At 35.9% G+C, this 21,904-nt stretch overlaps 1 protein-coding gene across 1 annotated transcript in view; it reads left to right on the top strand.

Moving 5' to 3' along the window:
- The window catches only part of LOC135197487 (uncharacterized protein DDB_G0284459-like), a 39,428-nt gene that overhangs the window by 12,310 nt on the left and 5,214 nt on the right, over positions 1-21,904 (top strand). Inside the window, exons 2-3 of the mRNA XM_064224555.1 lie at positions 12,948-13,128; positions 13,362-13,506. Of these exons, the coding sequence (XP_064080625.1) occupies positions 12,948-13,128; positions 13,362-13,506 (326 nt within the window). The remainder of the gene's footprint in view (positions 1-12,947; positions 13,129-13,361; positions 13,507-21,904) is intronic.

Below are 21,904 nucleotides of genomic sequence, written 5' to 3'. Positions count from 1 at the left end.
TATGTCTCCCAGCGTGGTCCTCATCTCTCCTCAACAGGTGTCCATACCATCTCAGCCTCCCCTCCTGCACTTTCTTTGATACTTCCACCACCTTAGTTGACCCCCTTATGTAGTCATTTCTGATCCTATCCACTCTTTTTACCCCAGACATCCACCTAAGCATTCTCATTTCTGCCACAATCCATCTTCTTCTGCTCTGCTTTTCTCATGCTTGCTGTTTCCGTACCATACAGCATTGCTGTTCTTACCACCGTCTTGTGAAATTTTCCTTTTAACCTAAGCGGCACTCTTTTGTCACAAAGAACTCCCGAGGCCGCTCTCCAGTTGTTCCAGCCTGCCTGTACCCGTATGTTCTACTTCTTCTTCCATACTTCCTCCAGCGTTAACAAAAGATCCCAAATACTTAAACTTATCAACTCTCCTTATTTGCTCTCCACCAAGCTGAATACTTTCTCTATCATCCCCCTCAGTGGTGGTGCACATATATTCTGTCTTGGATCTACTTATTCTCATTCCTCTGTCCTCCAGTACTTGTCTCCATCTTTCCAATTTCACTTCCAGATCTTCCCTGCTCTCTGCACACAGAACAATATCATCCGCATACAATATGTTCCATGGTACTGTCTCCCTTACTTCCTCTATTATAACATCCATCACTATGTTAAAGATAAATGGGTGGGCTCAGAGCCGACCCCTGGTGTAATCCTACTCTCACCTCAAAACCTTCTGTCTCCCCAACACTGCTCCTCACTCTGGGTAAATACATTCCGGTACATCTCTTGTATCAATCGCACATACTTCTCTGGCATCCATCTTCTCCTCAGGCTCCTCCATACCTCTTGTCTCGGACTCGGTCATAAGCCTTTTCAAGGTCAATGAATACCATATGTAGGTCCCTTTGTCTTTCCCCGAATTTCTCCATTATTTGCCTCAGACAAAATATACCATCTGTTGTTCCCCTTCCCTTCATAAATCCCATCTGCTCTTTACCTATTTGTACTTCTTCTCTCAGTCTAGCATCTATTATCCTTTCCAGTATCTTCAAAGTGTGGGACATCAATTTAATGCCCCTATAATTACCACACTCTTGGACATCGCCTTTCCCTTTAAAATGGGATCAATATACTCCCACGCCACTCATTTGGTATCTTTTCCTGTTCAAGGATCTTTATCATAAGATCGTACAGTATATCCACGTCCTTCATCTCCTAATGCTTTCCATGCCTCCACCGGGATCATGTCTGGTCCGGTTGCCTTCCATTCTTCATCTTCTTCAGTGCATTTAGTACCTCTTGCCTAGAAAACCTCATTACCATGCCAATGTTCACTTGCCCATCCTCTCTTATTAGTCTATTATTTTCTTCATTTTAACAACTGTTCGAAATATTCTTTCCATCTCTTCACAATGTCTTCCTCCTTTCTAAGCACTACACCCTCTTGATCCTTTATTTGTTTGATATGTGTTATATCTTTGGTGCTCTTATTTCTAGCCTTTGATAGCTTGATCATCTTCTTTAATCCTTCCTTTGTCCCCAGCTCTTATTATACATCATCATCATACGACTTTGCTTTAGCTTGGGCTACCACCTTTTTCACCACCTTGTTTTTCTCTCTGTACCTATTTCTGTCTTCCACTGACTGTGACTCTTCCCATCTTTTCTTTGCCTCTTCTTATCTTTTACTACTTTCTCAATGTCTTCATCCCACCACCAACTCTCCTTTTCTTCCCATATGATAACCAGATGTCTCTCCTTTTATTAGATGGAATTCTGTTGTAACAGAACATCTCCACCAATCAAATATATATATATAGATATATATATATATATATATATATATATATATATATATATATATATATATGCAATATATATATATGTATATATGATATATATATATACATATATATATACATATATATATACACACACACACATATATATATATATATATATATATATATATATATATATGTATATATATATATATCTATATATATATATATATAGTAGAATCTACTGGTCACTTTTTTTACCACATACATATGAAATTGTAATAGCCACAATGCCCTCTTGACTATATACTCCACAACATCACAGATTTCAGAACGTCGGGACGTCCACCATAATAATAAAACCTCACATTATTCTGTACCAGCAAATCCCCAGGATCATCGCAGAGACCAACAAGGTCGTGTATCCTGCATCAGACGGAGAATCCCCTTATGATGGAACTGGTCACGAATCTGTATATTAAGGGAATCAGTGGAAATCCCTGTCCCTGTTGACAGCAGATTACCTTTAAACGTTCGACTTTAAGAAGGTTTTTTTAATCCTTTATTATTATTATTATTATTATTATTATTATTATTATTATTATTGATTTATTTTTTTGTCTATTACAGTCCTCCAGTTCGACTCGGTGGTATTTATGTGTGGGGTTCCGGGTTGCATCCTGCCTCCTAGGAGTCCATCACTTATCCTACATATTATTATTATTATTATTATTATTATTATTATTATTATTATTATTATTATTATTATTATTATTATTATTATTATTATTCCCTTTACCCTTTAGCTGTTCTTGGTGTTAACCTTTGACAGACAACTAACTTTTGAGAAACATCTTATGGAAAGTTTCAGTAAATACCACACGAAAGCCAGGTATCGTTCGTAAGGCCTCTATATCATATTGATAACAATGATAAAATCACTGCAACCTGTTTCAAGGTCATTTGTACTGCCTTTGCTAGAATACTATTGTTCTCTAGTGTGGATGTCTGCTTCTGCCAGAGATTTATCTCTTTTTAGATAGAGTGGTTCTTGGTCGTAGGTTTCTGTTTCCAAATAGTAGCAGTTATGAGTTGGACCATCGACGGATGGTGTCTCTCTTGCTTGTCACCTTTTCATGAGTTGTATTTCAACAGAGATTTTTCTTGTTTGTCACTTTTACATAAGTTCTACTTCAGCAGAAATCTCTCACATTCACAATTGATCCTTGATAACCTTTATCTGCCGAGAGTAACCAGAGTCGCTGAACAACAGAAGCACCAATATGCAGTCAATGGTCCTCGCTGTCGAACTTCTCAGTTCCAGAGGTCCTTTATTCCTCACACTGCTGGACTGTGGAAACAGCCTCCCAGAGGAAGTCGTGTAATTGAAACTTCAGAAGTTCAAGCGAAGGCAATACAATACTACCCTAATATTATTCTCCTTGCATTTTAATACATTTTTTATCTATTTTTTAGTTTATTGGTGTTTTTTTGTATTTTTTAATAAGTGAGGTCTCTTCTTTCTGTATTTCCATTTACCTCATCTTATTTCTTCCTAATGAAGACCTTAATATTCTTTGGAAGCTTGAATTTCAAATCAGTGGCCCCTTTGGTGGGCTTGTTCCATAGGAATAGGTTTCATCTTCTGAATGATAATTGAATTTCAAGGCTTTCAACGGAAAGGATGTTGATAGAAATGTGAAAATATAGAAATTAAGTAAACATTATGATTATGACAGTTAAATTTAGCAATATTTAAAACCGAACGTCTTCATTTTTGTTATTACTTTCAGTTCTCATAATTTTGGAAAATGCTTATTTTAGAGATTATATTTTGTATATACTTGAACTTCCAGAGCAATTTAACTATTTATTTCTAGAATTAAAACATTGTCTTGTCTTTAACTTCTATGCTCTGGGACACGCGCATACGCGCATGCGCCCTAGCAAGCAAGCAAGCAAACAATTTGCTTTGATGCCCTAAAAAAGAATTTAATTTCCTTTTCTTTAATCACTGAGCTATGTCGGAAAGTCATTAGCACCACTAATGAATTTCACCGGCAGGTCAAAAATGTAATTACATGTAATTATTTCCTAAGACGAATTACCTTCGAGGAGAGTAACACGATTATTTCTGTTCCAATTTTGGCGAGCGGCGTTAATGAGAGAGACAGACTTTGAGTGGAAAGGGTTCTGTTTGTTTCAACTGAATATCTTTGTCTGATTCTGGCATTTTTTTGTACTTTTCTTTTTTTTTATACCAGATTGGATTTAATTAGTCAGTAGTAATTCGGTGATTTATTTTTTTCCTTTTTGGTCCGTGATCTCATCTTTCTGCATTTCCTATTGCCTATTGTTAAACCTTTCAATTTGCTACTTTATTTTTTGGTAGCTTGAATTTCAAGTCAGTGCCCCTCTGGTGGGCTTGTTCCGTATGGATAGGGTTCATCCTGTGAATAATTAATAATAATAATAATAATAATAATAATAATAATAATAATAATAATAATATAATAATAATAATAATAATAATAATAATAATAATAATAATAATAATATAATAAGTAGTAATAATGATAATAATAATAATAATAATAATATAATAATAATAAATAATAATAATAATAATAATAATAATAATAATAATAATAATAAGTGGTACGAGCACCAACCTGAGGGAGTGATAGAAAACGATCACGCAAAGATCCTCTGGGACTATGGTATCAGAACGGATAGGGTGATACGTGCAAACAAACCAGACGTGACGTTGATTGACAAAGTCAAGAAGAAAGTATCACTCATTGATGTCGCAATACCATGGGACACCAGAGTTGAAGAGAAAGAGAGGGAAAAAATGGGTAAGTATCAAGATCTAAAAATAGAAATAAGAAGGATATGGGATATGCCAGTGGAAATCGTACCCATAATCATAGGAGCACTAGGCACGATCCCAAGATCCCTGAAAAGGAATCTAGAAAAACTAGAGGCTGAAGTAGCTCCAGGACTCATGCAGAAGAGTGTGATCCTAGAAACGGCACACATAGTAAGAAAAGTGATGGACTCCTACACTATAAATACCACCCAGTCGAATTGGAGGACTGTGATAGAGAGAAAAAGAGAGAGAGAAAAAAAATAATAATACTTAATCATTATTATAGGTTTGAATTATTTTGATATCCTTAGCTATTATGAAATACTTAAGGTTAGATTTGGGCTGTTGTGATCCATAAATGTTTTAATAATTTAATTTTAAGATTTGTGATATGATATTATGTAAAGCTGTCAAGTTGAATCCTATATTTTAGTATATTAAATCTCCTATTCCCCCTTTTTTCATGCTCTCCCTTAGCCTGTTTAATAAAAGTTCATGATTCATGTAGATGCATTTTCTTTGACGAACTTATACTTTCTCAGTAGGCAGCTATGTCAAAGTGACGAGTCAGAGTACAAATTTTAGGGTTCCCTCGTACGTTGAAAATTAAATTGAGATCAGATTTATAAATATAAAAAAAAATGGAGATTTGAACTCGTCTACGTTACCCAAAACACCAAGTTCACCTCGACTTTGTAATTTCGCGGACGCCATCTTTCCCCTCCTGGGCCTCAACAGATTGCAATCACTGCCCTATCAAGGACTCGATTTCACTTCCCCCTTCTCTCTCTATCTTCCCCTTTCCTTTTCCCCTCTCTCTCGGTTGACATCCTCTCTGGTATTATATGAGAACTGCGAAGTCATTCCCTGCTGCAGTTCCTCTCTGCAGCAGTTTTCTCTGAAGGTTTATTGTACTGTTCTTTTCCCTCGTCTTAGATTATTGTTTATGTTTACTTGCGGTTTAATCTGTCGCTGAAAAGAGTGAGTCATAGTTATAGTCCTTTTTCAGTCACAGTAAAAATAAATCTCTACAGATAGCTTTCTGGGGATCTATTCGATGACTAGAAAGCCCTTTGTACAGATCTATTTTTAAATACATCTGTGCCCATACATAATTGATCTATTCTTCATTGCGTTTGTGCCCATACATAACTGATCTATTTTTAAATACATTTGTGCCCATACATTACTGATCTGCTTTTAAATACATTTGTGCCCATACATTGCTGATCTGCTTTTAAATACATTTGTGCCCATACATAACTGATCTGTTTTTAAGTACATTTGTGCCCATACATAACTGATCTATTTTTAAATACATTTGTACCCATACATAAGTGATCTATTTTTAAATACATTTGTGCCCATACATAACTGATCTATTTTTAAATATTACATATGTACAACTAATCTATTTTTAAATATTACATATGTACCCATACATAACTGGATTTCTTCCTCCATTTCAAGACTCATGTTACTATGAATATTTTTAACTCATTAAATTTGTAACGTGCATTCTCCCTACAAATCTCCAGTGAGACAAAAAAAATAATAAAAAATAAAGAGAAACTGAATTATCATTTTGTCTTAATGATATTGCTGCTTATATCTGCGTACACGCTTGCTTCATTTAATCCCTCAAAGGAGGGATTGCCGTAGAATCTGAAGGAAATCCTGTTTAATCCTCTTTTCTCGGTATGAAAGGAACGGCGGAGAGAAAAGTCGGAAAATGATATTTCGTTTTGTTTTGACGGATTCAAGAAGGGTAGAGTACATTTATTATTATTATAATTATTTTTTTTATTTTTTATTTTTTTATGCTCTATCACAGTCCTCCAATTCGACTGGGTGGTATTTATAGTGTGGGGTTCCGCGTTGCATCCTGCCTCCTTAGGAGTCCATCACTTTTCTTACTATGTGCGCCGTTTCTAGGATCACACTCTTCTGCCTGAGTCCTGGAGCTACTTCAGCCTCTAGTTTTTCTAGATTCCTTTTCAGGGATCTTGGGATCGTGCCTAGTGCTCCTATGATTATGGGTACGATTTCCACTGGCATATCCCATATTCTTCTTATTTCTATTTTCAGATCTTGATACTTATCCATTTTTTCCCTCTCTTTCTCTTCAACTCTGGTGTTCCATGGTATTGCGACATCAATGAGTGATACTTTCTTCTTGACTTTGTCAATCAACGTCACGTCTGGTCTATTTGCACGTATCACCGTATCTGTTCTGATACCATAGTCCCAGAGGATCTTTGCCTGATCGTTTTCTATCACTCCCTCTGGTTGGTGTTCGTACCACTTATTACTGCAAGGTAGCTGATGTTTCTTGCACAGGCTCCAGTGGAGGGCTTTTGCCACTGAAGCATGCCTCTTTTTGTACTGGTTCTGTGCAAGTGCCGGGCATTCGCTTTCTATGTGGTTTATGGTTTCATTTTTCGTATTGCACTTCCTACATATGGGAGAGATGTTATTTCCGTCTATATATTCTTTGAATATATCTGGTTCTTAGGGCCTGATCTTGTGCCGCTGTTATCATTCCTTCAGTTTCCTTCTTTAGCTCTCCCCTCTGTAGCCATTGCCATGTGTCATCGCTGGCTAGTTCTTTAATCTGTTTCATGTATTGTCAGTGCGTTGGTTTGTTGTCCCAGTCCTCTGTTCTGTTTGTCATTCTCCTGTCTCTGTATGTTTCTGGGTCTTCGTCTACTTTTATTAGTCCTTCTTCTCATGCACTCTTTAGCCACTCGTCTTCACTGGTTTTCACATATTGCCCCAGTGCTCTATTCTCGATGTTGACGCAGTCCTTTATACTTAGTAGTCCTCTCCCTCCTTCCTTTCGTGTTATGTATAGTCTGTCCGTATTTGCTCTTGGGTGTAGTGCTTTGTGTATTGTCATGTTTCCTGGTTTTCTGATCTATGCTGCAGAGTTCTGCCTTCGTCCATTCCACTATTCCTGCGCTGTATCTGATTACTGGCACTGCCCATGTGTTTATGGCTTTTATCATATTTCAGGCGTTGAGTTTTGACTTGAGTATTGCCTTGAGTCTCTGCATATATTCTTTCCTGATCGTGTCCTTTATCTCTTGGTGTTTTATATCCCCTCCTTCCATTATTCCCAGGTATTTGTATCTTGTCTCATCTATGTGTTATTATTATTATTATTATTATTATTATTATTATTATTATTATTATTATTATTATTATTATTCCTTCAGAGTTACAATAAGAGCTCTTCAGTATCTTGTAATCTCTGCAGATATGTAAACGTGCCACTGTCACTATGTAGGAATTATTATTATTATACTAACAAGCATATGTATATAGATATTATGTATGATAAATTCGTAAAGTAACTAAGTCTACGGGCATAACCAGCCCCATTTCACTGGCAGAACCAGTTCTGTTTCAGGGAATCCCTTCTCACCCCCACCCCCTTTGGAGGGGGGGGTAGGGGTTGGGAGGTAGGATGAAACCCCATGATAAACCATCTTAGGGGTCCCCACTATAACCCTACCAAGTTTCATGCCCATCGGACCAGCCGTTTTGGCCGTGATCGAATGACAGATGGATGGACAAACATAACGCCCATTATAGTAAGACATTATTATTATTATTATTATTATTACTGTCGTGGGTATTCTTGGTATTTTTGTGGCTAAACTTTGAAGCTTCCAACAACGCTATACAAGAGTCCCATTGAGATCGTATGAAACAAATAACGAACTGCAATCTAAAATCCTTTTTATACATATTATCACACTTAAAACCATTCACTTCAGTCTACTTATAAAAATGACGAGTATAGGTTAGGTTAGGTTGGGTTTGGTTAGGTTAAGTTTGGTTAGGTTATTCTCTTCATAAATATTTTAATTAAGTACTATCTAGATTTAAGTACACTAGGCGTTCCAGAGCCGAGCGAGTACAAATATTGCTTCTTTATATAAATATTTTGCGACATTTCCTTTAGGCTTAATCAAATCAGTTTATTTTAGAAGAGATTAAATGTAAATATTTTCAAGCGTATTTTTTTTTGACCGACCACAAATATTTATGCGTTCTAATTGAAATTGAAATATATTCCTCTCAGCAAAGCGAGTTCATCCCGAGGCGAATTCCCAAAGATAAGCCGGGATGAAAAACATTCTGTTATTTCATAGATGAAAAACATTCTTTGGTATTTCATAGGAAAAGTTTTTTATTTCACAAATAAAAAAGTTCTTTGTTTTTCATTGATGAATTTTTTTTATTTCATGGGAACAAAATATTCTTTGTTCTTTCATAGAAAGAACATTCTTTGTTATTCTATGCATAAAAACATTCTTTGTTATATCATAAGAAAAACATTCTTTGTTATTTAAAAAAAAACTTCTTGAATTATAAAAAATCATAATTGAAAAAACAATTCTTATATATAGATATAGTAAAAAATATATATATATATATATATACTATTATATCTATATATATATATCCTATATTTATATCTAATTAAATTAATGTAATAATATAATATATATATATATATATATATATATAATATATATATATCATCTAAAGATTACATTATTTTCATAAATATTCCCATTTATTTCTAACTAACCTTGAATACAGTACCATTGTTCCCCCCCCCAAAAAAAGGCCATTCTGAACAAACTGAAACCAAATATATGAACAAACAAGACATAAAATGCTATTTTAAATTCCCACGTGAGATTCAAAGTGTTGAAAGAGCAGATGATTAAATCAGGAGAATTCCGAATAATCGGACAGGAATCTAATAATTTTTATTTCAGGAATGCGCCTCGTTTTGCTGCCAGCGATTATTCCAGGTGCCACAATAATTCGTATCGGGTTTAAATACATTTGACCAACGAATTATTGTTCTCTAATTTTTACTCATTGATAGGGTAAATTAGATCATTATTAATTAGATAATCATTCTGCGTTTCAGCTCTTGAATTATCGGCTACGTATCGAATAATGTAAGTTAGTAATCGGTGATTTTTTCAAGTTTGGATGATTTATTTTATAATATGGCTGTTGAATTAATATGCGCGTAAGAAATATGAATTAATATTGAGATAAGTTGCATAGGTTGACCGAAATGTAGTATCTCTAATGAACTTGTACCCATTTCTAGTATAACTCTAATAATCATACTATAATGGGCGTAATGTCTGTCTGTCTGTCTGTCATTCAATCACGGCCAAACGGCTGGTCAGATGGGCATGAAACTTGGCAGGGTTATGGTGGTGACCCCTAAGATGGTTTGTAATGGGGTTTCATCCAACCTACCCCCCCTCCTTTGTAGGGGGTGGGGGTGAGAAGGGATTCCCTGAAACGGAGCTGTTTCTGGCCGTGAAGCGAGGCTGGTTATTCCCGTAGACTTAGTTACTTTACGATTTTTCATACATAATTTCTGTACAACTTCCCCAGAGAAAGTCGCGAATATTTCAGCTCGGACACAATAGAAGATGAAAATTATCATCAATATCCGCAAGATTTTTTGAATAACTTAAATCCATCGGGACTGCCAGTGCACAAAATAGCGTTGAAGAAGTACTGCCTGGTAATGTTGCTTCGGAATTTCGATCCTGCCAATGGACATAATAAAAAGGAAACTGACAAGTTCCTACTTTCTACTCTTTTTTGGAAGACACAGGATCATAAGAGCATTTATCAGTAGCCATAACGCACTGACATACAAGTTGCGTCTTTGCAGTAACATAATGAAAAGAAAGATACTTTATTATTCGTATCACCGTGCAAAGTAATTGACAAATTTAACGACATTAATGCACTGCAATTTTATAATTTTATCTTGCTATCAAAAAATGAGAGAGAGAAAGAGAGAGGAGATAATTTGTGATTTGAGAGCTAAGTAATCCGATAATCCTATCACCGTCTTCGTTACTTGACTTACAATGAGAGAGAGAGAGAGAGAGAGAGAGAGAGAGAGAGAGAGAGAGAGAGAGAGAGAGAGAATCATTAAAAGAGGGTAAACAATAATGAATACGAACTTCTTTACGTTCATTGATCGTCCCTTCACTTACTTTAAGAGAGAGAGAGAGAGAGAGAGAGAGAGAGAAAATATCATTAAAAGAGGGGAAACAACAATGAATAAGAATTTCTCTGCGTTCAGTGATCGTCCCATGTATTACATTACGAGAGAGAGAGAGAGAGAGAGAGAGAGAGAGAGAGACTATTCGTGTAATCGCCCTTATTTTAATATTGCTGAACAAATAGTACATATAAATTTTTCACTTCTGCACCCGTATTTTATCACCCATCGTAGATGGGTAAGTTTGCTAGTAACAGTAATTCTTTAAGAAACAGACAAAATTGATATTTCGATAAGAAATGAATAAATTCTGAAAAGTAATTACTCATTAGAAAGTCTTTATCTACTCCAGGTATAGCGCTAATAAAAAAATTATTTTTAGAATATAGGCTATAAATGACAACCGTTGATTAAAATGGAATTACATCTGAAATTTAATTTATCGCTAAAGAACTTTTACTCACTTCAAGTTGAGCGCTCATAATGAGATTAGTCTTGGAAATAAAGAATATAAATGATAACGGTAAATAAAAGTAAAGCGAAAAGAAAAATAAAGAAAATACAAAAATAAAAACATAACAGCAAGAACTGTTAACGAATTTAGGACAACCATAAAAAAAAGTTCGAAAAAATCGAAAAAAATTTTTCTTCTTTAACTAATTAATACTCACCCTCGACGTGGTTCGGATGTCACGTAAAGCAGTTGGTCCCGTTGCTGAATATACCAGTGGTTCCATGCAACGTGTAAACACCATACAAACAAACAAAAGCAAACAAGAATAAAAACATATAACAGCAAGGACTGTTAACGATTTTAGGACAACCACAAAAAAGAATTAAAAAAGAAAAATATAAAAAAATTTCTTCAACTAATTAATAAAACACACTCAATTCTTTTTATTTTTAAAGGTTAATTTTTACAGAAACGTTAAATCCACATTTACAATTCTCCTCATCATGACGATGCGCTCGTAGGCTTGATTGACCTAAAATCAATTTGCAATGCCATTTGCATGATGAATGGCGTTGCATATATGCATATAAATACCCTGATGAAATTGTTGTCACGCGGCGAAGTTCGACAAAATCTGTCAATCAGAATGGGAGCATTTTCATTCTCCATTGAAAAGTATAATGTGGTATTCATTTTCGTTTTCACGTTGGGTGAATGAACCTGAAATCAATGAGAGAGAGAGAGAGAGAGAGAGAGAGAGAGAGAGAGAGAGAGAGAGAGAGAGATATGAGGACTTCTTATATACCTTTGTTGGGAATAGAGTATCACCTCTTATTTTTAGAAGAAATTCGGCAATATGCACATGCAAATTAACTACATCGTTCCAAGAGGGTATTACCCGTAAGGTGGGTAGTGCCCTTGACTTAAGATTCTTTGCAGCGTGCCTTCACCCACTAGCTGCAACCCATTTCGTTCCTTTTACTGTACCTCCGTTCATATTCTCTCTCTTCCATCTTGCCATCCACCCCCTCCTAACAATTATTTCATAGTGCAACTACTTTGAGGTTTTCTTCTTGTTACACATTTCAATCCTACCCACTGTCAATTTGCTTTCCAGCGCTGAATGACCTCAAAGGTCCCAGTGGTCAGCCTTTGGGCAAAATTCTTCTATGTTCAGTTCAGTTCCAAGAAGGTATTAGGGGATTCCAAGCCGAGATATTTTCGTTGAAAACCTCTCATATATTATTCCACTTCAAAATCAGAATTGAAAACCTTTCATATATTATTCCACTCTTCAGAATCAGAATAATGACAAAGCAAACATCGTTTACCAACCTGTAAAGTTTGCTGTCGATTTGTCAATTTGCCTTTTCCTTGTTCTCTTCAAAATCAGAATAATGACAAAGTAAACATCGTTTACCAAACTGTTAAGTTTGCTGCCCATTTGTCAATTTGCTTTGTCTCTCTTCCTTTATCACTTTTCCTTTGCTTCTGTGTCTTTCGGTACCTGTGAATGTAGACACTAATAATGCAACAACTGAACTCATTTCTCCTTTTTCATCAGCTGACAATAACCTCAGCTCTTGTCCCCTGAGACGTAACAGAAGATACACCCGGACCCACTGTCTCGTTCCACGAGATTCAGTCATTTCTACGGCCCTACCGCCTTCCCTTGTTCGCAAGATTCAATAACAGCTGCGCCCCTACCCCCTACAAGCATCATCTCGTGCCACATTTCTCTCCAAACACGCTCCCATCTACTTCCACTGACATTTCATTACAGCCTCCTCCTACTCCACTGCCTCCGCCTCCTCCTCCGCTTCCTCCTCCGCTTCCTCCTCCGCCTCCGCCTCCGCCTCCGCCCCCGCCGCCCCTCCGCCTCCTCCGCCTTCTCATCCTCATCCTCCTCCTAATCCTCCTCCTCCTTCTCTTTCTCCTTCTTCTCCTCCTCCGTCTCCTCCTTTGTCTCCTCCTCCTCCTCCGCCTCCTCATCCTCATCCTACTCCTAATCCTCCTCCTCCTTCTCCTTCTCCTTCTCCTTCTCCTCCTCCACCTCCTCCTCCTCCTCCTCCTCGGCAGCGCATCAGCAAAGCATAATTATGGCTATCATGACCCCATTCTCTGTCGGGGGGAACCTTGCTCTCGACATAACACTGCGAGCAATCATGATGATAACTTGTTGCTCCTCGTCTCACAGCAGCGGCGTCGATCACCAACGCCCGGGGATTAAGATAGCAAACGCCGTGTTCGGCGGAATGTTCGTTGGTACCTGTTGTCCAGAGGTCATTGATGGGGCAATTGGGCTTAATTGGCTAAGGCGTTACAGGTATTACATAGGGCCGGTACCTCGCTCGTGTTATTGCAGTCGTGTGTTTGTGTTGCTCGTATTCGTCATCTCTGTTTGATTGCAATACAAATTTTGTGTTTTGGTAAGTGGGGGATATTGATGATGAATGTCAGCCCAGAGAGAGAGAGAGAGAGAGAGAGAGAGAGGAGAGAGAGAGAGAGAGAGAGAATGGTTCTGAATGATATGGCATAAATACAAGAGTGGGAGTAAAATTACAGTTTTTATACATTTTGTTGTATATATTATATATAAATATATATATATATAATATATATATATATCTATATATATATATATATATATTATAATTTTCTTTTCAAAATACCCATTAGTAGCACGTCATCCACCACCTGCATGATCTGCAGTATTTCACAACTATTTTACACCCAAATAATGTATTATTTAGGAATTAAAAAAGAAAGCATGAGCAAATCCAATTGACATTTTTAACCGGATGTATGACTTCCCCAAAAGCCAACCAACAATAATTTCTATAGTCGAAATGAATAATTGCCCCTTTGGGTCCCAGCGGCGTTCGGGGGGGGGAGGGGGGGGGATGTAGGTAGGTACACATATCCGGCCATGACGAAATAAAATGCTGCTGGTAGGAATGTTTCATATTCATCACATGCGCTTTTCTATGAGAGTAAAATATCATACATTCTTTTGATGTACTGGAATGTAATACTACTATTTTCAACATGGGCGTGGGGGGGAACGGGGGGGGGGGATGTTCCAAAAAATATCCATGGGTTTGGCCTGTCTTTATTTTGTAATGAATACTCCGCTCTCTCTCTCTCTCTCTCTCTCTCTCTCTCTCTCTCTCTCTCTCTCTCATTTTTGTTGGATCAGTTTTGAGAAATATAAAATGCATGAATTGACACAAAGTTACCAATGTGAAAAGAAAGTGTCAACTGAGAGAGAGAGAGAGAGAGAGAGAGAGAGAGAGAGAGAGATAAGAAATTCGGGATTTTTATTTTTATTTTACTTACGAGTAAAAACACAGTAACGTGTGTAATCCAATCTCTCTCTCTCTCTCTCTCTCTCTCTCTCTCTCTCTCTCAGTTGACACTTTTTTCACATTGGTAACTTTGTGTCAATTCATGCATTTTATATTTCTCAAAATTGATCCAATACAAATAAGAGAGAGAGAGAGAGAGAGAGAGAGAGAGAGAGGAGAGAGAGAGAGAGATGTCATTACTGATTAAAAAGCCGTTAATAATAATATACATTCATTCACAAAAGAATGATAGACTGCATTTCCCAGAATTCCTGATTTCTTGAGAGTCTCCCAATATATCGCGGATTCCTCATTTTCCCAGCAATGAATATTTCCCGTCAATGACTCGGAGATTCCACCCTTGCAGCCTACAGCCATAAGCTCCAGTTTCCCTTTTCCGCATCATGACCTAGCAATGCCTAGTCCTCGTCCTTGCCTTGGGTAATTCACCCTTATGAGTGACGCGAATAAGGCTTCGTTTCCCTTTTCCTTTCTGTTCCTTCTCTCCCAATGACGCTGAAATGGAAAGCAGGCGACCCCCTTTTTCGCATTATCACTGGGCTAATGAATTCCAAGGGGGCGCGTGTGGCCCTGCCTGCATTTTTGGGATGAATTTCGGGTCTCGTATGTTCCCTGGTCCTCCAGCAAGTTGTACAGTGTATATGTGGGAATAACTCCTGCGATGTATGTCGTGATATTTCTGGTATATGAATTGATACTGTATCAAGATCTCTCATCTGTAATCCAGTCATGTTTCTGCCATCTGTGCGTTTCGTATAATGATAATATTCACGACGAAGTGCCTGCAGTGATGTGTTTGATTACAAGTAACTCATCCAGTGCATTAGATAATAGTAATACACGTGTCAATGCAAACTTTTTTTCTGTCGTAATAATAAAATATATTGCGTACTGTACCTTGTAGTTTCGCACTGAATCCAAGTTACAGATTTCAATATTCAGAAACGTGACTGACTGGATTAAATAAAAAAAAGCAATTTAATGTGTTTTAGAATTTTATTACTAAGGTTGAAATATTATTTGTGTATTTTCTTCATTGGGAATTTATTACTTACATGGACATTTTATTTATATATTTATTTCCTTCACTGGGAAATTCAAAACAGCCAATATTAAATGAATAAATAATAAGGCGATGATGTCAAAATAAGTCATAATTTAACACTAATCTTTTAACGTTATTTATTTCCGTTGTTATGTGTTATTTGATCATATCTCAACTCTCTCTCTCTCTCAATCTTCAAGTTAAATCCAAACAGGAATATTATATAACAGTAAGAGCAATATCCTGTTACTGTAAAGGTACTTGAGTCATTGTTAACCAGTCCACTCTTGGCCGGAATCTAGGATCCCAGAATCCTTGAATCCTAGTATCATTGAAGAATAGGAATCTTGAATCCTAGAATCCTTGAGTACTAGAATTTTTGAGTCCTTGAATCATTTGAATCCTTGAACCCTAGGAGCCTAGAAACCTTGAATACTAGAATTATAGAATTCTTGAATCCTAGAATCATAGAATTCTTGAATACTAGGATCCTTGAATCCTCGAATCTTAGAGCCGTAGAATTCTTCAATTCTAGAATCATAGAATTATTGATTCCTAGAATCCTAGGATAGTAGAATCCTTGAATCATAGAATTCTTGAATACTTGGATCTTAGAATTCTTTAATCCTAGGATCCTAGAATCCTTAAATCATAAAATCCATGACTCCTAGAATTCTTGAAGCATAGAATCCTAGAATCCTTAAATCATAAAATCCATGACTCCTAGAATTCTTGAAGCATAGGATTCTAGAATCCTTAAATCATAAAATCATTGACTCCTTGAAAAATTGACTTCTTGAATACTAGATTCCTAGAACCTAGAACCGTTGAATCCTGGAGTCATAAAATTCTTGATTGCTAGAATGCTAGAACCTAAAATGCTTGAATCATAGAATGCTATGATCCTAGAGTCCTTGAATCACTGAATCCTAGAATCCTTAGAATATTTGAATCATGGGATTTTTGACTCCTAGAATTTTAGAATTCTTGAGTCCTTGAAACCTAGAGTCATTGAATCCTATGATCCTACAATCCTTGAATCAGTGAATCCTTGAATCCTTAGAATACTTGAATCATAGGATCCTAGAATTCTAGAATTCTAGAATTCTTGAATCCTTGAATCCTAGAATCCTTGACTCCTAGAATTCTAAAATCCTTCACTCAAGAGCAAGGTAAAACACGGAAACGCAACTTTCAGGCTTTGCGTTGTCCCATCGTGGAAAAGGGGGATTACGAACCAACCCCTATAAATCCCCCTTGGATTGAAAGTAATCCGGATGACTCTCTCTCTCTCTCTCTCAGGACTACTGCAAGTCCGAGCTGGTTGGACTTCGAAGTGTGCATGTCCATTTCTACGACAGTCTTTTCCGGGCTATTTATTTATTTATTTTTTTATTTATTTTAAAAAATTTTAAAAGGTAAATTTTCATCTTTGTTGGATGTTTTCGTGATCTTATTTTCAAAATGGTTTTTAAATTGTTTTGTATTTTTTCGTTCGAGTCCGGAAAAGACGTTATATCTTTTCATAATTATTTTTTAATTTGTAATTGTTGTGATGTTATGGAGACATAGCTTCGTCCATTCAATGAAAAAACAGTGGGACATTTACTCATTTGGCGCCACGAAAAAAAAAACGCCTTTTATATTTTCCGAATGTTTTATTTATTTTATGCTCTATTTGATAAAGTCTGCTTGCAATAAAAATGATTATAATTGTGAAAAGTTCGACTTAATTGAGTCCATTCTGTAAAAACCTTTCGAACATTTTTTCTTTATACGTCAGAAAAACCTGCTTCCAAATCATTCAGACATTTCCCTTTATGATGATTTCAAACAGGAAATAGAGGCACGAATAAAAACCCGTCGAAAATTACTGTGATTTTGATGGAAATTCAAAAACTCTTTTGAGTTATCTGTAGGAATTTCATAATGAAGCGTATGATCAAAATTATCATCTAATATTATGTATATATATATATCATTATCAAGTGTATGTATTGTCATTTACCGTATGCTATCAGTTTTGCATAAGCTGGAAACTTGAAAACTTTTAAGGTCACAACGAGACAAGAGGGATGTTTTTGGAGATTAAGCTGGCCTTATGCCAGCACAGGCTCTTGCTTATAGAGCAGCCCGTATCAAGAGGGAGTCAAACTGTTATTATAAGGGATCGTTTAAATGTAATTTCAATTTGTGTTAAGAACTTTTGTTTATATTTACGACTGTAAATTTCTTAAGATTTCCCTTCCATAAAAGCCTTTTTGATATCTCTCCTTACTGTTTTATTTTGACTTAAATGTAAATCCTTGCTCCCCCACCTCCCTTCCCCCCCCTCAAAAAAAAAATCGTTTCATCTCGCTTATTTTTGGTCCGTCGAATATCTGTCAACACTCACACGGCGTATTTCTCTCTCTCTCTCTCTCTCTCTCTCTCTCTCTCTCTCTCTCTCTCTCGCTTTTCATTTTCGAGAGTCAAAGCCGAATTCCTTTCATGGTTTATGAAGCAAAAGTTTGAGAGAGAGAGAGAGAGAGAGAGAGAGAGAGAGAGAGAGAGAGAGAGTTGCTCCCAGGTAGCTGCTGTTTCCTTTCAAACAGATAACTTTGAGAAGGAACCTCAAAAGCGCCTGTGTGTGACTGCACGTTTTGGTTACACGGATTGCAATATTTTTTTTTAAAATGTTTTTCCTCTTTTTTTTCTTCCTTTAAGCAATTTTTTTTCTCTCCTGAGATATTTTTAGAAGATTGAAACTAAAAGTCTGGCTTCTGGATTAGTTCAGAGCAGAGTAACTTGATTGTTAAGGGGGAGATATCCTTGTAATTGAAGGCTGGATAAAAGAGATTATGTTATTCTTTGGCATTGCCTTTGCCGTACAAATTTACGCTCAGTTTTCTAGTGAATTTGTCTTGAATTATGTCGAAAAGAAACCCTAAGTTCTATCATTAATGGTTATAGAAACAGCTTATGTATGTATGTATGTATATATATATATATATATATATATATTATATATTATTATATATATATCTATATATATATATATATATTATATATATATATTCAACTGGCGGATTTTCTCTAAACCCACTATACAATGAAGGCAGGGGAATCACACCAACAGGTCAAGGAACTCATATTTATTAAGTTGCAACGTTTCGAAGCCAATCAGCAGGCCTCATTTTCAAGCTAAAAACTAACAATATCTAATTAGTACAATAAAATTAAGCTACAGTATTAAAATGCACAATGTAAGGTACAATAAAACAATCACAGTTAAAAATACAAATAAGGACCAACCGTTGAGTGTGAAGACAGAGGAAGGACTAACAAAAAACGTAAACAGTTCACGAGAGGTAAAAAGGTGTAGACGTGGCATGGTTGTTCAGTGAGGGTACCAGTTTTTTAATAAACAAAGATTCATTAATCGTTAAAACCTTGTGATTGGAAGCTCAGTACAAGGACTTTAAGGTTTTGGGCAGAGCTTCCAATCACGAGGTTTTAACAATTAATGAATCTTTGTTTATTAAAAAACTGGTCCCCTCACTGAAACCATGCCACGTCTACACCTTTTTACCTCTCGTGAACTGTTAACACTTTTTGTTAGTCCTTCCTCTGACTTCGCACTCAACGGTTGGTCCTTATTTGTATTTTTAACTGTGATTGTTTTATTGTACCTTACATTGTGTATTTTAATATTGTAGCTTAATTTTATTTTACTAATTAGATATTGTTACTTTTTAGCTTGAAAATGAGGCCTGCTGATTGGCTTCGAAACGTTGCAACTTAATAAATATGAGTTCCTTGACCTGTTGGTGTGCTTCCCCTGCCTTCATTGTATATATTTATATATATATATATATATATATATATATATATATATATATATATATAATATATATTGCTACAATAACCCCATGACTTCCTAAACTTTCTTAATTTATCTGTATAAGTTTATCACTACACACCTGTGGATTATGAACCTAGAAACAGTACCTGGTACTGGTTGACTGTGGCGAGCCACAGTAAATATAGAGGATAAAATAATGACTAATAATCAGAGGGCTAACCCCCTACTGGATCTCTCCTCTTCTCCCCCCCTCCACTTAACACCCCACCCCCAGTCGAAAGCCACGTCTATGCCTGTGTTTACAGTTTGAATAATCAGATGTATTTGTGCTACAAAGGAAAAAAATGTGAAACAGCATTCGCCATAACAAGAGCCATCGAGATCTCCCATTTCCCCGAATTATCATCTTAGACGAAGGAGAAGGAGAAGAAGAAGAAGAAAAAGAAACAGAAAAACAAGATGAAGAAGAAGAAGAAACCGATATTGACATCTTGAGTACATCTCTCCGACTCGAACTCATCTCTCATATCCGAGCATTTTTTCCCCGAACACCGGCGAACACTTCATCCCAAGTATACAGAAGGCTGTTATCCTCAGGTATCCCTCCTCGCCTGGAGATCTTACCGATACGACAAGATTGGAGGATGAATATTGAATGAGGAGTTTGGCGAGTGTCTCCATCGAGAACTCTCGCTGGCTGGTGTCTCCAGCGGGTATTCGCATAAATCGAATGGTTTTCGTTGTCTCTTCCAAACCTGCGACCATCACTCAGCAGTCTTTGGCTGTATTCATAGAGACTTATAGTTCCTCACTGGACAAGTGGGATCCGTATTCGACTATCATTCTGGTAGCCGGAGTTTGCTTCCTGTGACCGCCAGCTTGGAATCAGAGGAATTTATTCCTGGTGATTAGAAATTAATTTCTCGATATAATGTGATTCGGATCCCACAATAAGCTGTAGGTCCCTTTGCTAAGAAACCAATTGGTTACTAGCCACGCAAAAAAATCTAATCCTTCGGGCCAGCCCTAGGAGAGCTGTTGATTAGCTCTGTGGTCTGGTAAAACTAATATATACTTAACATTGAGACATATAATTGCTAATAGCTATCCAGTCCACTCTATTCTTCCCAACCGTAGATTTAACCACAGATGAAAGGATCACAGAAGCAGGATGAGAGTTCCAACACCTGGCAGTCGACGGAAAGTAAAAACAGTTGATGAATCAAATACCCCTGAGGGAACTGCAGATTTTCACAGAGTATGAGAAGAGGTAGGTTGACAGGTATGTAGGTTTTTTAAACTTATGTGCATGAGTTGTACAAATAGACATAGAGAACCCTCTGAAGACACTTGATAGAGGATATTAGAATATATCTTGCCTGAAATATCCTGACATTTTAATCTTCCTATTTAAAAATATATTTTAACTGAAATATCCTGACATTTTAATCTTCCTATTTCAAAATATATTTTAACTGAAATATCCTGACATTTTAATCTTCCTATATCAGAAATATATTTTCTAAATATCCTGACGTTTTTAATCTTCCTGTATCAGAATATATTTTAACTGAACCATCCTAAAGTTTTAATCTTCGTATATCAGAATATATTTTACCTGAAATATCCTGACATTTTAATCTTCCTATATCAGAATATATTTTAACTGAAATATCCTGACGTTTTAATCTTCCTGTATCAGAATATATTTTAACTGAAGCATCCTAAAGTTTTAATCTTCGTATATCAGAATATATTTTACCTGAAATATCCTGACATTTTAATCTTACTGTATCAGAATATAATTTAACTGAAGTATCCTGATGTTCTAATCTTTTTATATCAGAATATATTTTAACTGAAATATCCTGACGTTTTAATCTTCCTGTATCAGAATATATTTTAACTGAAATATCCTGACATTTTAATCTTCCTGTATCAGAATATATTTTAACTGAAGTATCCTGACGTTTTAATCTTCATATATCAGAATATATTTTAACTGAAATATCCTGACATTTAATCTTCCTGTATCAGAATATATTTTAACTGAAATATCCTGACATTTAATCTTCCTATATCAGAATATATTCTAACTGAAATATCCTGACATTTAATCTTCCTATATCAGAATATATTTTAACTGAAGTATCCTGACGTTTTAATCTTCGTATATCAGAATATATTTTACCTGAAATATCCTGACATTTAATCTTCCTATATCAGAATATATTTCAACGGAAATATCCTGACATTTAATCTTCCTATATCAGAATATAATTTAACTGAAATATCCTGGCATTTAATCTTCCTATATCAGAATATATTTTAACGGAAATATCCTGACATTTTAATCTTCCTGTATCAGAATATATTTTAACTGAAGTATCCTGACGTTTTAATCTTCCTATATCAGAATACATTTTAACGGAAATATCCTGACATTTAATCTTCCTATATCAGAATATATTTTAACGGAAATA

Source organism: Macrobrachium nipponense, chromosome 23 (genome assembly GCF_015104395.2).
Source record: "Macrobrachium nipponense isolate FS-2020 chromosome 23, ASM1510439v2, whole genome shotgun sequence".
NCBI lineage: Eukaryota > Metazoa > Arthropoda > Malacostraca > Decapoda > Palaemonidae > Macrobrachium > Macrobrachium nipponense.
Note: the sequence above shows the minus strand (reverse complement) of the source record. Positions and strands in the feature narration are given on the sequence as shown.